Raw genomic sequence first — 15604 nt, 5'->3', positions numbered from 1 at the left:
CCCGACAGAGCAGGGATTTAGAGGCAACCGATTTAAACCTCCTTTCCATCCTTTGTATCGGTGTGATGCCATCGCTCTCTTCCCTCAAACTGCCTTCAGCCTAGGACAGAGAGCAAGAGGGCCTGCTGGGGCTGTGCTGTTCAGCAGCGTTCCAGTTCCCAGGGCGTGCGACTGTAGTTTCCCAACAGAAATCTCTCTGCAGGAGCTTAATGAAAGTTTTATGCTCCCTTTCAGCCTCCTAATGAGCATCGCTGTGGTAGCGAGGAAGGAGAAGTATTTGGCATCAGAAAGGTAATCCCAGAGGAAACGGATTACAGATGTTACCAGGAGGGAGAGGGGAATAAAATCCAGCTATCAAACACCAGGCAGCCTGCTTGGAGCGATAGCAGAAAGTCCTCAGATGGTAACAAGTGACTTTGCTCTGTACCCTTCAGTTTTTCCCGAGCTGCTGTTCCCCAGCAGCAGAAGTGGACCCCTCTTTCTGGAGCACTGCTTTTGTTGCCGGTGTGCAATAACAGTATCGGGAGATTTCATACCCAGAGAGGGACCAAAGCAGAAGCTAGAAGTTGGAGGAAAATGTTCCTGACCGTGCCAGAGCCATACAGAAGGCAGCACGTGCACTAGGCAAGCCCATTTGATGTTGGACTTCCAGAAGTCATCTCTGGGATCTCTTGCTTGTATGACTTACTGCACACAGGCTGTTAGGGGTCTTTCAAACAGGTAAGCCAGGACTGGGATCTCATCACACTATGACTTAAACCAGGAGTGAGTTATGTCCCTGAACAAGTGGTCTGCAATAGATGTCCAAATACATCTGTATTTTCCAAACTGATCATTAATGTTGGGTACTTTGTTGAAGGCAGGGCTACCTTGAGAAGCCAAGGATCTGATTTTCAGACAGACTGACTGCTCATAAATCATATTAACTAGTGGGAGCTGAAAGCGCTCAACAATTGTGAAAAATCAAGCACAGGACTACTGTAGCCTGGGCCATCTGTAAATAAGCCACCCCCTGTTGTCAATTATTCCGGATACTTTGTCTTTTATTGGTCTTTATTTTCTTTTAGTTCCTCTCACCTCATAGAAGGAGTTTCGAAAACAAAGGTTAAATGTTGCAATTCCTCAGATATCATGATCCTGTACATTACAGAAATGCTAAGAAAGAAATTAAAGTATTCTGAAGTCTGTGATTTAAACTAAATGCTGCAGGGACCAAACACTGCAAGCCAGGAGTAGAAAGGGATGTGGAATGATTAAACTTTCAGCAGGCATCACCAGTACTGTGGAATGACTGAGGCAGGGATTTTGCGGAAAACTTAGTAGGTGTGCATCCTAGCATGCATCCCGGATTGCCTCAATGTGTCTGCATAAGGAGGATGAACTAAACCTGCAGGAGTGAAAGAAATGCTGGCTGTCTTGAGGATGCCTAACATTTTCTGTTTTGTCCACTCGCATATGCAGGAACACAAATCTTGCACACGGTTTTAAAAAATTCTACAAAAGAAGCAAGTTAAATGGTCACCACAAAGCTCAGGATGAATACCAGCCCCGGAGAGGGGGCAACTAAAAGTCCTCTCTGGCTTCAGAATCGGCAACATGAACAGCCCTACGTCAAGGACAGTGGGTTCATCACGGGGCAGCGGGAGGTTCTTTATAGCAACATAAATAGATAAAAGCTTCTATTCGATAGCACAGGAATTGGCTGGGGCAGCTGGACAATGATTCGGGCCTGCAATGTTAACGGGGCTCCTTGTAAACTTAGACAAACGCTTTGCTGGATCGGGGCCCAACATTTATCATGCCTCCCTCCAAGCAAGCCGAACTCAGTCCATTAACTTGGCCTCTAGACTCACTGTCCTAATGTTTGTGGTGACCGATATTTCGGAGGCCTTACTCTTTTTTTCTGCTCTGAAAGGTAGAGAGATGCCTGGGCATTGGAAGCTCTCTGCAGCATGCTGAGGAGACGTAACCTACTGACCACGCTCCTGATTGCCTTGCCATGGGCTCTTCTCCTAACCTTGTGGCACCAGTACCCAACCACCCACTACCTCAGCCTGCTGAGAAGTAAGTGCAAGAGTTCTGCTGTCAGCGTCCCGGTGGTTGCGATGATTGCCGGCGCGAACCCTCGGTAGGAGATGCTCTCTTACGGGACGGGTTAAACAAAGACAAACTTGCCTGAAGGACCCCTCAGGGTTTGCCTACAGCAGGCACACAAACTGTTCTTAAGAGCGCGTTAAACACGCACCTTAGGCTGGCTTTGGGGAGAGGATGCTGATGTGCTGAGCACCGACTCCAGGCAGATGTGTCCCCAGCACTCCCTGGAGAGGAGGCAGCCCGGCAGTGATTAGTTCTCTAACATCTTTCTTCTTCTCCCTTCCTTTTGTCCCAGAAGAGACAGATGAGAACGTGACTTCCAAAGCTCTCCTCAATGGTACATCTGCACTGAGAGAAGAAGGCTTCCCATCATGCATTCGGCAGCAGCAAAGCACAGGGGCGACGCCTAAAATCATCCAGAATTACGTGTACTCCAGGCCTCCCCCATGGTCAGACACCCTGCCGACCATCTTCGTTATCACCCCTACCTACACCCGGCCAGTGCAAAAAGCTGAGCTGACCCGTCTGGCCAACACCTTCCTGCACGTCCAGAACCTGCACTGGGTGGTGGTGGAGGACTCGCCCCGGAGGACCAACCTGGTATCCAACCTGCTGGAGAAGGCAGGGCTCAACTTCACCCACCTCAATGTGGAGACGCCCAAAAGTCTGAAGCTGGGGCTGTCCTGGATCCCATCCCACACCCCGAGGGGGACACTACAGAGGAACCTGGGGCTGCACTGGCTGAGGGACAGCTTCAGCAACACCCCACCACCAGAAGGGGTAGTGTATTTTGCCGACGATGATAACACCTACAGCCTGGAGCTCTTCGAAGAGGTAAGAGCCGTAAAATTACACGGGACGGAAAAGCAGGATGCGGCCGCAAAGCCTCTTAAGGCCAGGCGCGCTTGCAGAGACCTCTAAGATAGGGCTACCATGTGGACTTCTACCATCGGCTGGGAGAGAAGGGCTCTGGCAGGCTGCCTAGAGGCTTCCTCGCCTGCCCTGCGCTCAGTGGGAGCTGGATATAGGCGAGACGCAAGCCTATAGTTAGGCAAACCCTGCAGCCATGCTCTAAAGGGCTGAAAGAGCAAAGAGCACATCTGCCATGGTGTAGGCTGCAGACGGGAATAGCCACTCACGCACCATTGCAACAGCTTGAGCCCCTTTTGCCAGGGGCCAGAGGATATATAGTCCAGAATTTATACCTCTCCTCAGGGAGAGCTGACCCGATTTAAATAAGCACCGAAGACAAACTTCTGGCAAAGCATAAATCTGCACTGTTGTAGGGGTGTGATGGGTAGAGGATGTTAGAAAAGTTGACTGACTTTCCAATCCACCGTTTCTCCTTGGCTGCCCTTCTGTACTCCGAGTTCCAGCCACCACAACAGGGCTGTGCCCCTGGGATCACTGAAGCTTGCCCAGACTTCTGCTGGAAACCTGGCTTTTGTGAAATGCCAAGCCTATTGTAAACTTGCAAAAATTCAGTAAACTCCCGTGTCACCAATTTGAGCCAAACTGTACAGAGTTATGCATCAGAACATATTTCCAGTTTTCAGAATTTTTTAGATCTCTGCTAAGCTCATCCTTTCTTACTTCTTGCCAGGTCCTTTCTGACAATTTCAATAAAAACCCACTCTTTCAGGCAGTAGCCATGGATGGAAGAACAAGGGTGGGAGGAATTTGCAATAAATGAGGACAAAGATGCACCGGTCAGGGAGGGAGATTACTTGCATGAGGGTGAAGTTGGACTGAGTGGAGTTGATAATACGGAGCTAGAGGCCTGGTAGAAGTTGTGTTTGGCACTTACAAAAATGATAACATTTTACAAAAAAAATTATAAAAGTTCAGAGGAGAACAGAAAACCAAAGGGGTTCCTTCTTCTGAAGGACTGAACATGGGCACGGAAAAGCAGTGAGTTTGGTGTGCAGAGAACGTGCTAAAACAGCCTTGTGGCTTTGCAAGCTGTAGGTCTTCAAGCCGTAGCACAGGCGAACAAGCGCTCGTGCTGCCGAGAGCGACGCGACCGTGTGGGCAGTCAACGGGGGAGGACGGGTGGCAATGAACGCAGAGGATGGTACGCTAACGAGCTGGGACAAACGCGGCGGGGTTGAATTCTCACAGCACCGTTTCTTTTTGGCACACAGATGCGCTACACGAGGAGGGTGTCAGTCTGGCCAGTGGCTTTCGTTGGGGGGCTGCGATATGAATCCCCAAAAGTGAGCCCAGCAGGGAAGGTGGTGGGCTGGAAAACTGTCTTTGACCCTAACCGTCCCTTTGCTATTGACATGGCTGGATTTGCTATAAGCATCAAGCTGATTTTGGAGAAGCCTCAGGCCAGTTTCAAGCTGGAGGGAGTTAAAGGAGGCTACCAGGAAACCAGTCTGCTGAAGGATCTGGTGACCATGGATGGGCTGGAGCCCAAAGCAGCCAACTGCACAAAGGTGAGTAGGACAAGAGACCTTGAAGAGACATTCTCCTTGCTGGCTCCTGGCTGCTTTTACAGTCTCCTGCCATGCTCCTCCACCTTCCACCGTGCCTGTCCTGTGCTGGCACATGTCAGTGCCAAACAGTGCTGGGACAGATGGGCAGAGCCTGCCAAATTCTTCACAGGCGCAAAGCTCCTGAGAGAGCACTGAGGAACAGTTAGTGCTATGCACTCTATGTTAACAAAGAGCCTCGGATGTATAATTCGTGCCCAGATTGCTTCTCCAAAATCCAGGAGGATTGGAAGAGGGTTGAGTCTGGGGTTTCAGTCCAGAATGATCCCTCCTCCTTGTCACTGATTCACACACCTGTGAAGACTCTTCCAGGTTCAACCCCTTTGAATCATGATGTCCTTCAAATAGCTGCAAGCCCTGGGTTGCTAAGGTTCCCAGCTGATAGACGCGCTGCTCTTGGTGTTTCTGTTGCATCCAGAGCCCCTGAACTCTTTGTGATTCCCTCTAGGTGTTGGTCTGGCACACAAGAACTGAGAGGCCCACTCTGGTTAACGAAGGCAAGCGTGGATTTACAGACCCCAGAGTAGAGGTGTAAGCAGAGAGCCAGCTCCAGGGTGTGAGTACCTTTGTCTTTATTTGTTTTGGCAAGGTAAATAATCTGTACCTGTTTCCTTATTTATGCTATTATTTCCTCAAAGACTGCGTATACGATTGTCCCAGTAACTCCTTTACCATGCCACCCTTTGCACAAGAAGTAGGTCCTGATCTTTACCTACTTATGGTCTGCATTTCATACTTATTCAAGCACAAGAAGTAGATCCTGATCTTTACCTACTTATGGTCTGCATTTCATACTTATGCAAGCCTCCTTGCAGTCCACATGGAAGCTTTGCCTGCACAGACTGAGAGAGAAAAGTGGCAGAAGAATCCCATGGTTTCACTCAGTAATAATGACAAGCCAAATTCCTTGCTCCCCTATTTCTGCCAGCTCGAAACTCTCTTTAGTGTGGGAGTTGTCCTACAGTGTGCAGAAAGAGATCACGCTCCTGCAGAGGAGCTTTTCCCCCAGCAGCCCTGCCACCTCTGCCATGCTCCATGCATCCACCTCCAGCTTTTATCCTGCAGGAACAACTGCTGTGTGTGTGCAGCAGGGAAAGGCTGATGGGACACTTAGACCACTTCAAAACGGGAACCAGCAAAGCGCAACCTGCATAGACTCTCACAGAGTTTGAGGGTCTTGGTACCAATATTACCAGAGCTAGGAATGCATCTGCTGGTGAGGAGAAATAGTGAAGCCACCAGCAGTACCTCTGTGGTCCACAGGTGAGGGCAGGAATGTATCTGAGATCAGCGATGTGTTCTCAGAAGTAGAGCTTGATGCAGAACAGGCTTCAGAGGAGCTGTGACCTCCTCTGCCAGCTGCCCTCTGATCCCAATGTCTGCCCTTGGCAGATTCCTAGCCCCAAAAGAATAAAGGTCTCCAATTTGGCAGTACCCAGTTCTGTCTGGAATGACTCCTACCTGTGGCAGAATACGGGGTGATGAATGATTTACTCCTACTTTGGAAGGTATTCCAGGGCTGCTTTCAGTCCTGATCCCAATATACACCTCAGGTCAGCTCTACCAGTGGAAGCAAAACTGACAGCTTTTATACAGGCAGTCATGAGTATTTCAACTTCTGCACTGCTCTGCTGTGTGCATTACTAGTAGCTGCACACAGCATTTCCACGTCATCTCCTCATCTCTGAGCGAGAGCCGTACAGAGTGCAAAGCAATCCCAGCGCCCGCACACCCAGCAGCAGATGGGTCACGTTGCCTAAACACAGACACCTCGTGCCACCACAGGGACCCTGGGGGAGTCTACCCGTAGGGCACAAACTCTGTACTTTATCTGCCAGCTCTTCATTAATATCTCAGATAACCTAGCAACCCATAAATGATGCTAGACACTTATACTCAGGCAGCAGCCCTTCTTTTAACCTGTGCTTCTGTGAAATCCACGGGCGGTGGATCCTTTTACATACCCACCCATGCTGCCTCTGCAGTAGGCTAAAGCTATAATTGCCCAAATTCAGCTCATAAGGACTCAGAATCCGGTTAACTGGTCTGGAGGTACCACCTACTTTGTAAAGGATGAGCAGGCTTATGAAAACTCAGACAAATTAGACCTGCCTTGCCTACTTGAGGGGTTGGCTGCTCCACTACAGGTGCAGAGTGTGGATGTGACATTTTCATAAATGTGCCGTTTATGTATTGGCACTTTTGTCCTCACCCTCTGTCCCCAGCCAAACATTCAGCCATCCTCCACAAGAAATGCAACACACCTCCTATGGATTCTCGTGGGAATGGCTCCCCATAAATCATTTCTTGTGGGAAAGGGAAGCACCCGGTCTGAGAGATCAAGACACAGCCGCTCATTCACCAGCAGGACTTGCACCCTTATCTAGAGCCATCCTCTCTGGTGCTTTCAAGCCAGAGTGTCGGCTGGGCCAGCTCTGGATTTTGAAGGAGCTTTCCACTTGCATTAGCAGAGAATTTGACCACAATCCCTTCTGCACCACCGTCTGCCATGTGGGCAGCTGCTCTGAGCTGCCAAGTGGGCAGGTGGCATCTACTCCGGGAGACACCTGCAAGGTAAATTGCTTGACTGGGCAGTCAAGGAAATGATTAGATTCTCCCCCTTAAAGTTTTAAATTGAGATCTCTGCTGACGGCTACAGTGTTTTGGAGGTCCTTACTATCAAGGCTGCTGAGCTTCAGAACCTTGACAGACATGATCTAGATAAGCCACCACTGAGGAAAAAAAAAAAAGAAAAAAAGAGATAAAATTGCTCCCCTGAGGATGTTCTATTCTTAGACATAACAGGGAGAATATATCTGTCTTTCCCTCCTGGCAATTAGCCCTCACTGAGGGTCAGATCCAGCCAGTCAAGTCCCAGACCTCCCAGAGGCCACTTTCCCCTTTAACGCCTGCAGATGTGAGCCAGGCAGATGTTGCCTGGTGCAGGATTTGGTGCTCTTGTTAATCTCTAGTTGGACCACTTGCACGGCTGCTTGGCACATGTGCCTACTCGGTGGATTGCCACAGACACCGTGTAAAGGCACCTTCTGATCATGAGAACTGTGAAGATCGGGCTTCGACAGGTGCTGCGTAAATAGCAGTTATTTTCTCCCACCTGGAATCCACTCTCTTCCTTGCCCGCATTTCTTCCACCCTTAGCTGTGTCCAGCTGAGTCTGGGAGAGAAAACTCTGTGCACCAAATCAGAGCAGGTCTGCAAAGGGGGAGCAATAAGACACATCAGGGTTTTGCTTTTCACGAGAGACAACAAAAAGAAGAGCTCAACATTTAAAAAAGGAAAGTGTTTTTCTTTTCTGCAGTAGAAATTCTGCTTTTTTTGCTGCCCTGGGAACAACCGGGCAGGGTCTGAGATGTGCTGGGATTGAGGACCGGGGGTGAGAGCCTCAGCTACTTCTCCAGCCTCTTCACGCCAAGTGGAGGAGCAGGAGGGACAAAAAGGGGGTCTCTGAGCCCATCCTCATCTGGACAAAGGCTTTCACTGTGAAGATGCTGTGGAAAATGGCCGTAAGCCTGGTCTCTGCGAAACACTGTGGGGACATGCAGAGTAGGAAGGGGAATGTGGAGGATGGGGAAAATCCTTGGGATTGTCTGTATTGCAACAGAGGCCACAGAGCAACCAAAAGCTGTCACAGCATACGTCTCTGCCGAATGTATTGAAACCTCCTCAAAATGCAGGCTTTGGCTTCTGAGAGCAGGAGACGGAAATTAATTTCACTTCATATTTTTCTTTGTTAAAGCCCTGAAAACTATCACTCAAGACTAGTGTTATACAACCCACCTCTTCTTATTGCTAACTTCTATTTACAGGCATCTGAAAGAGAACAGTTTGCTTAGATCAGCACAGGACTCTTGCTGCCTTGTGATATTTGGAAACAGGGAAAGTTCATCTGCATTTCAGAGCTTCCAGACAGACTGAACAAGGATCCTCAGATCTCACCCTCCTGCTCTTTCTTTAAAAAATTATCAGAGAGGTTAAAATAATGATTTTAGGGAGAGAAAGCAAAAAATCCTTCAAAACCTTTTTCCAGTTCAGAAATAAAATCTCCCAGCTGGGACTCTGCAGTGCGGATAGAACAAGCAGCTCTTCAGCCATATCCCAGCCCAAAGCTGTGCGTAGTATCTCTGTCTCCTTCTTACCTCATTTTGTGTTCGTTTTGACAGCGGCAGCGGGCAGCGATCGTTCCCGAAGTTCGTCAGCAACCACAGCAGCTGCGCGCCCTGCCTGTTCTGCCCGGCGCTCTGCTCCATCGCTGGAGGACGATAAACATCCCCAAAAGTCGCCACGCCGATCAGCCCCCACTGCCCAAAAGGTGGTAACGAGCAGGGACAGAGCTGACGTGGTGCCCTGCGATCCTACCGCTCTTCACCCTTGACTTCGTGCACTGGCTCCGTTCCCCAGCTGGGAGAGGAGTGCTTCCCTTCCCCTGCGGGCTCTGTGTTTTTAACCATTCGTTAAAATTTATTAGACGCGTTCTCCATTCTCGGCTGTGCCAGCTCGGTGGCTGAAATCCAGGATGGGTGCTTCTGAAGGTCTCTCCTGGCGTATCGTAGAACCTGAGCTTCGGTACAGGGGCTGCGAGCTGCGGTGGTCCAAGGACAGGAGTTGTCGCAAAAGCACAAACGCAGACCTGTCGGCCTGAGGCTGGTATGCTCTCAAAACAGCTTTAAAACAAAGCTAGCCTGAGAGAGGCTCTCCCTCTGAAGGATGCACTCGGACACCTACACGGATCAGCCTTCAGTGTTGGAGAGGGAGCTGTGCTGAGACACCTCATTTGGGGTTTGGAAGTTCGGATGGGATCCGGTGCCTACGCCTCGGCTGAGAACTTGAACTGCCCTCACGTAAGGTTGTTTTGGAAAATGCCGGCCCAGAGCCCTCTGGATAAAGTTCCTCTCCTGCTCAGGGAGACCCGGCGGGTACTGTACCTCAAAGACCATGCCTCCATGTCTCGCTGCAGAGACCAGAAAGCAGGGGAAAAGGTGGGTGGACTTGAAGGCGTTGCTCCTAGCCAGGAACCCTGCTGCAGCACCACCAGGCGCTTCAGTAGCGTCAAATCACATATACGGATTTGCTTCCTAGACCTCCAGAGAGGAAGACACCTTTCTGAGGTGGAGGTGGGTGAGAAGTCCTCAGAGAAGAGGAACCCTCAGCCTGCACCCATCTCCTGTGAGAACGTCGAGGAATGCGGCGAGGCATCGCTGGGAAACATATCTTGAGCACGTAGACGACAAGTGAAATAGCAAACGTGACGAGGTTTTCCAGCTGAACTTTGGAAGGCACGTATGGCACCGTGAAGAGAGAGGAGATAGTGTCATGCGGATGGGTTTCCCTTTCCCTCAATAAAACAGGGAGACAGCCAGGTGGAAGGCAGCCCACAAAGGAGGAGGTGGCAAACGAGGACTGAAGGAAGGATGCACTGGATTAAAAGCACAAGTGTTGGTACCATGTGTGTGCGTGGGGAGTGGTGTCGCTGTGACTTTTCCAGGAAGATTCCTTGAATGACCCAGAAACCCCTCTGAGCCTACCCTGAAAACCGTCTTCACTCAGGCCCTGAGAAACAAGGCTTTAGCCATTCGAAACACATCGAGGATTTCACAGCTGGGGGAAAGTTATGAGCAATTGAATCATTCCCCTGCCCAAGAAATTCTGGGGTGGCAGGAAACTTATTTATTTGTTGATTTATTTATACTAGAGTTCTTCTCTGCCTACTCCTTGTTTAGTTTTGGTTTTTTAGCTTAGATCACCTGACACGTTCATGAAGAAAGAATATTTCCCCCCTCGCCCCAGAACAGTAGAGCATGGCGTTGATCGATGAATGTCCTATGTTCTGCGCTCCCTGGGGTTTCTTTAAAATGGTGTCTTAAACTGGCAAAATAATCAGAAACACAGCAAGGAGGGGAATACAGCGAAGGGAATTACGGTTCCTTTATGCGAGAGACGTGGGTGGCACTAAGTTTCTGGCTCCCGAGCAATGATGGTGAGGTAAAAACATGTGCAAAGGAGTGCCTCACTCAGCAGATAGTCCTCATGGGATCTCAGGAAGCCTCCGTGAAGGGGGCTTTTTGAAGGGTATCTGAGAGAGGGAGTCGGCCTGTGTTCCCTCAAATGGGAAACGAGCGGCCGCGCATCCTGCTGTAGGAGGGGGGGGTTAAAGTACGGGAGGGGGCAAAGGGGATGAGATGCCTCCGGGCCCCAGAGAGGTCCTTACACAGCAAGGATCTGGCATACTGGCACTGGATAGCATGAAGGAAGCCCGGCGCCCGCAAAACGCTTTTCATTCTCCATTTGTCAGAGCTTTCTGTCCCGTTCTCTGCAGGAGGTAACAGGCTTTTGCACTCCAGTGGGCTTTGCCAACCCATCCTGCCACCAGGCAGGTGGGCTCAATGCTTCCACCCAGTATTAAACCAAGCTTAAGTCCCCTTCATTGTGGTTTCGATGAATGAGCAAGAGCGAGGGAATAAAGGAGCTGATTTATCATCCTCCATTTTCTCCTCTGAGATGGGCAGGGTTTCTGCCCGTATGAACAGGAGGGGGTATGGTGATAGATTCCCTGGCCTTTAATCTCGCGCAGGTCCTACATAGGGTTTTGGCACTGACGGTGGGCATTTGTAGCAAGAATCTATTCCCATTGCAAAGGATAGCCTCCCCCCCTTCCCCCCCCCCCCCCCCCCCCCCCCCATGTTTTTAGAGAGTTGTCTCTGCGTCCCTATAAGAAAGCAAAATTATTATTCCTGGTTTTCCCACTGGGGACCTGGATTCCAGTGATATGTACTACGCTGTTCATTCAGTGCCGGTCGGAGTCTGCTCTCAAGACCAGCCCTATCACACCATCTCCATTCTTGCCCCGGTCTGACCCTGCGGAGAAGAGTTTCTGTGAATCAAGAAATCAAGAAATTCTGTCCGTCACTAAATTGTGCAGGACCAAGACCTTGAATGGACAGCGTGGGTGTACGCAGCTGATATTCCAGGCTAGCAGATGTTTGGACCTGTTCAGCACAAACACTCTTTTCCCTGTAGAGCAGCCTAAGGTCAGCAAGGACTGCTGCTGGCCAAGGTGTATCAGCTAAGGGTGGGTGAGTAACAAACACCACAAGTTACAACGGCTGTTCGTTAGCAGAGCTAGGTGGGAGAGCCCAGGAGGGGAGCAGTGGTCAGAGTTACAGGCTTCAGGCAAAGTGAATGCAATAAGGAGGGAAGCTGCAGATCAAGCCTGAAGTATTCGAAGAAGAGAAGGCATCCCAGCGCCTGGTTTTTACTAGCATATTAGTATCTGATATTCATGTTCTTTGAGATTCATCCAATTCACCCACCAATGAATATTACTAACATTTCCTGTTGCAGAAAATACTATTGACGAAGGAAAGAGAATGTCAAGAAAGTACTTTTTAATGGTTATTTATTTATATTGAATGCTACTAGAGCGTAATTAAATATGATGTGAATAGTACAATATTGCACCGTTGTCTTGTCTTGCAGCGCTAGTGCTTACTCCTTTTACAGGAAAACACAGTGGACTCTGTAATGGAGAATGTATCGGTTTTAGTTGTTCTCATTTTAAGGGTACTCACTTCAGCCTTCATCTGACCCAAATGCTACAATAGAAATTCAGGCAAAAACATTTCAGGTCCCTGACACTGGTGCCTGCATTATGGAGATAAAGAGACAGAAGGAGTCAGGAGAATATAGCCTAAACTCTGTAGTCTCATGGCACCTCTAGATGTCATTTTGGTGACATGGCGACCATCCCTACTCAGATACTGCTCTGCAAAGGTGCTGACCACAACTCAGAAATGAGTGGTGGCCAAAACGTAGGGCAGGCAGGCAGTTCTCCATCACAAGGGAGAGAGGAAAGGTGCCACAAGCTGTCTGCTGGGTGACGTTATTGAGCTCTGCTCTGCAGGGTGCACCGTATCCACTCGAGCTCTGTTGGGCCAGGCAGCTCCTCCAGCACCCTGTCCTCCCCTCTGGGAAGAGCCAGGACCAGCTCTCCTGGCAGCAGTACGGTAAGACATAAGGGATCTCCTGCAGGAATGTGGTGCCACAGTCTCTCCCAGTTGGTTCTGGGGGTCAAGAGACGTTTTTCAACTTCCTCCTGGAGGATGATCGGTTATTTAGGAGAGCATGCGATGGGAAACGGGCGAGGGCAGTAGCTCGTGGTCCTCTGCAATACAGTCCACTGCATCTTCTGGGCAAGGGGGGGACATCCAGGAGCAGCACCAACAGGGTAAGGAAGCGCCTGCGCTAAGTCCTTACAAGGTCCAGTCTAACCAACCGCACGCCGTTTCAGTCCCTGCTTCTGCCAGTCCCTGTGAGCTACAATCCACTGGGAAAAATGTATGAACTGTCATTGGGGCAGTAGGTGTCAGTGCAATGGGATCAGGTAGGGAAACAACTCTAAGTCTCTTGGTTCTTCCTTCTCTCTCTCCAGACCAGAGGAGAATGGATGGGCCTATTTGACAGGAGCCCACTGTTGGCTAATCCACAAGCTGGGAGAAGCTAGTAGACCCAGGTCCTGTTTCTAATGCTCTCCCTGATTTACTCTGCCATTTGGCCAAGGTACGTGACATCAGCTATCTGGGGGGTTTTTTAACAACAAGGGACCTACCTCCCAGAAACATGGAAGCACTGCTAAAAATTTAGCATGCTAGAGTACAAGCCAAATCCATACCTCTGTAATAAAAAAATCACGTTCACAAAACTGTTGCTTAAAGTGCAATGTGAAGTTTACGAGCCAAGATCCTGCGAAAGGCTGAGAAAGAACTGCCGTGGCCAAAGGTACCCAAAACATCCACCCCACTAGAAAACACAGTCACCCCCCCAAAAAAGAGGGACAGCTCTGCTTGGCTGTAGTGGCTGGAGGCTTCTACAATGCCTGTACGAGGTCTAATGCTACCTTCCCCTTCCCTTGACGGAAACCCTGGGGACCGGGAGGGCAGTGGATAAGACGCATCGGCCGACACTGCATGAGCACCCTCCTTGATATCACTCTGTAACACCAGCACATGGTTCCTCCCCTCCTTGGGCTCTGCATTTTCAAGGCCAAGCTTTCCCAGCCGCCCTGCTGCAGGGCCCAGGAGGCAAAGGAGGAGAACGGGAAAGAGAAAGAGCAAGCAAGAATGAATCTTATTAAATGGAGCGAGGTACTTCTCTCCGTCTCTCATCATGTTCGGGGCTGATTGGAGATGAAATTGCACTTCGAGGGAGGGGAAGCCCCCTCCCCTGGGACATCCAGAGGCTCTCGCACAAACTTAATTTCAAGCTCTGTTGAAGACGGTGTTTGTCTTTTTTTTTTTTTTTTTCTTTATGCATTCAATTTAATTTCTCAGGCAGACGTGTGAAAATGAGAAAGGCAGACCTTTGACTGTGAAGACAGCCCAGTGCCTGCTTCTTACAGATCCAGCCTCACATTGTTTTCCTCCATCACTGCCCTCAATAAATCTGTGCACAGGGGTTGCTAAAATGCCCGCCACCTCCCTTCCACGCTTCAGTAGAGACAGTTAAATTATTATTTTTTTTTTGCATTTAAGCTATCTGATTCATTTTTAATTCAGAACACACCCCAGCTTTCCACAGCTCTGTTTAAAAACAGGAGAGCTGTGACCTTGAAAAGGCTCGGGCCTGCTGGCACCACGAAGTTCTGATCCGAACTCTGCTCTCCAGTCCATGCTTGCTTGCTCTCTTGTGAGAAAAAAGGCTCGTGGTGGTTTCTGATCCACCCATTTTGGTGACGATGGCTGAAGGGGAAGGAGAGGAGCTGCATTTGGTTTTTGGAAGGCTCCTGAGGGGGCCGTTCTTGGAGATTCAGCTCTCCCAGCCCACACAAACACACGCTCTTTGGCTCCTCTGCAGACAGTTGATCTGGCTAATTGTATGTTAGTTTTCCAGTCTCAAGAGCATATACACACACAGGTGAGAACACACATCGGGGTAGACTGTTGCCTTTCCAGCCGACCTGCTGCTTCTGCCCGGGATCTGACACAGGGTGACCATTTTTTACTTGGTTCCTTTATTTGTTTCGTGGTTGACACAGGGATTAATTCTTTCCTGTCCACGGCATTGTACTCGCTGGAGCTTTCGGCAGAACAGTAAGCGTTGCTTTGTTTTATGGAGGAGAAGACAAGAGGGTGGGTTTGCCGTGGTCACGGAGGGAATAGCACGGGGGGAAGGTAAACGGTAGAGACTCCCAGCAGCGTGCAAGAAAAGCAACCTTTGCACCAGCAGCATTGGAGGGGGGGTTTCAGTAAAGCAAGACTTTGCCCAGCCAAAAAAAAACGTTAAATACATTTATTTTTTTATTATTTTATCAGTGCAAACCCAGCCGCTGACTTTTCTTGGAAAGCCCGTAGGAGTTTATTATCTGGAAGACTGCTTTTCCTCTGCCAAATTTAAGGGAAAAAAGGCGACGCGTTAGGAACCCGTTACGAGAGCAGGCGGGTGGACTGAGCGCGCAGTCTCATAATCCCCAGCTTATTAAGAAATCAGCCACTAAAAGCCAAATTTTTGATGGGCGGTGCGGCCATGTGAGGAGGCCCCTCGCTGTGGAGGCTACGCTGCCGTAGTCCCTTCTGGTGTCGGAAGCTAGCAGCGTATTAATTAGCCACCTCTGCCCAGTTCAATAACAAATTTAGGGTCGGGGCGGCGGCTGTGGGTTGAGAGAGGAGAAAGGCCGCGGTACGGCTCGGCGGCCGCCCCCAGTCCGCGGACTACAACTCCCAGCATGCCCCGCGGGGAGCTCAGCCCGGCTGGTCTCCGCCCTGCCCCGCTTTGCATGCTGGGAGTTGTAGTCTCGGCGGAAGGCGGGCGAACGGCGCCGGGGGCGGGGCGGCCGCCGGACGGTTGGGTCGAAACGAAACGCGGCGTCGGGCTGGGGGGGGGGGGGGGGGAGCGGTAGGCCGGGCTGCTGGGAGCCTCTGGGAGGCGGTTACAGCTGAGCATTCCCCCCCCCCCCCCCGCCCCGCCTTAGGTGGGCCGTCCCGCCGGGCCGCACCGGCCGC

The 15604-nt window shown here is 50.2% G+C and overlaps 1 protein-coding gene across 4 annotated transcripts in view; it reads left to right on the top strand.

Moving 5' to 3' along the window:
* The window catches only part of LOC126048936 (galactosylgalactosylxylosylprotein 3-beta-glucuronosyltransferase 1-like), a 29320-nt gene extending 18064 nt beyond the window's left edge, over window positions 1-11256 (top strand). Inside the window, exons 2-8 of one of the 4 annotated variants that reach the window (XM_049824512.1) lie at window positions 235-291; window positions 435-720; window positions 1916-2064; window positions 2390-2928; window positions 4239-4535; window positions 5041-5148; window positions 8774-11256. In XM_049824512.1, the coding sequence (XP_049680469.1) occupies window positions 1953-2064; window positions 2390-2928; window positions 4239-4535; window positions 5041-5127 (1035 nt within the window). In that variant the 5' untranslated portion in view covers window positions 235-291; window positions 435-720; window positions 1916-1952 and the 3' untranslated portion in view covers window positions 5128-5148; window positions 8774-11256. Of the gene's footprint in view, window positions 1-234; window positions 292-416; window positions 721-1915; window positions 2065-2389; window positions 2929-4238; window positions 4536-5040; window positions 5149-8773 lie in introns of those variants that run through there. The other 3 variants (XM_049824514.1, XM_049824511.1, XM_049824510.1) reach the window with 3 other exon arrangements.
* The last annotated feature ends 4348 nt before the right edge of the window (window positions 11257-15604 follow it).

Source organism: Accipiter gentilis, chromosome 21, assembly GCF_929443795.1.
Source record: "Accipiter gentilis chromosome 21, bAccGen1.1, whole genome shotgun sequence".
NCBI lineage: Eukaryota > Metazoa > Chordata > Aves > Accipitriformes > Accipitridae > Astur > Astur gentilis.
The sequence above is the reverse complement of the archived record's forward strand: the minus strand, read 5'-3'. Positions and strand labels throughout refer to the sequence as shown.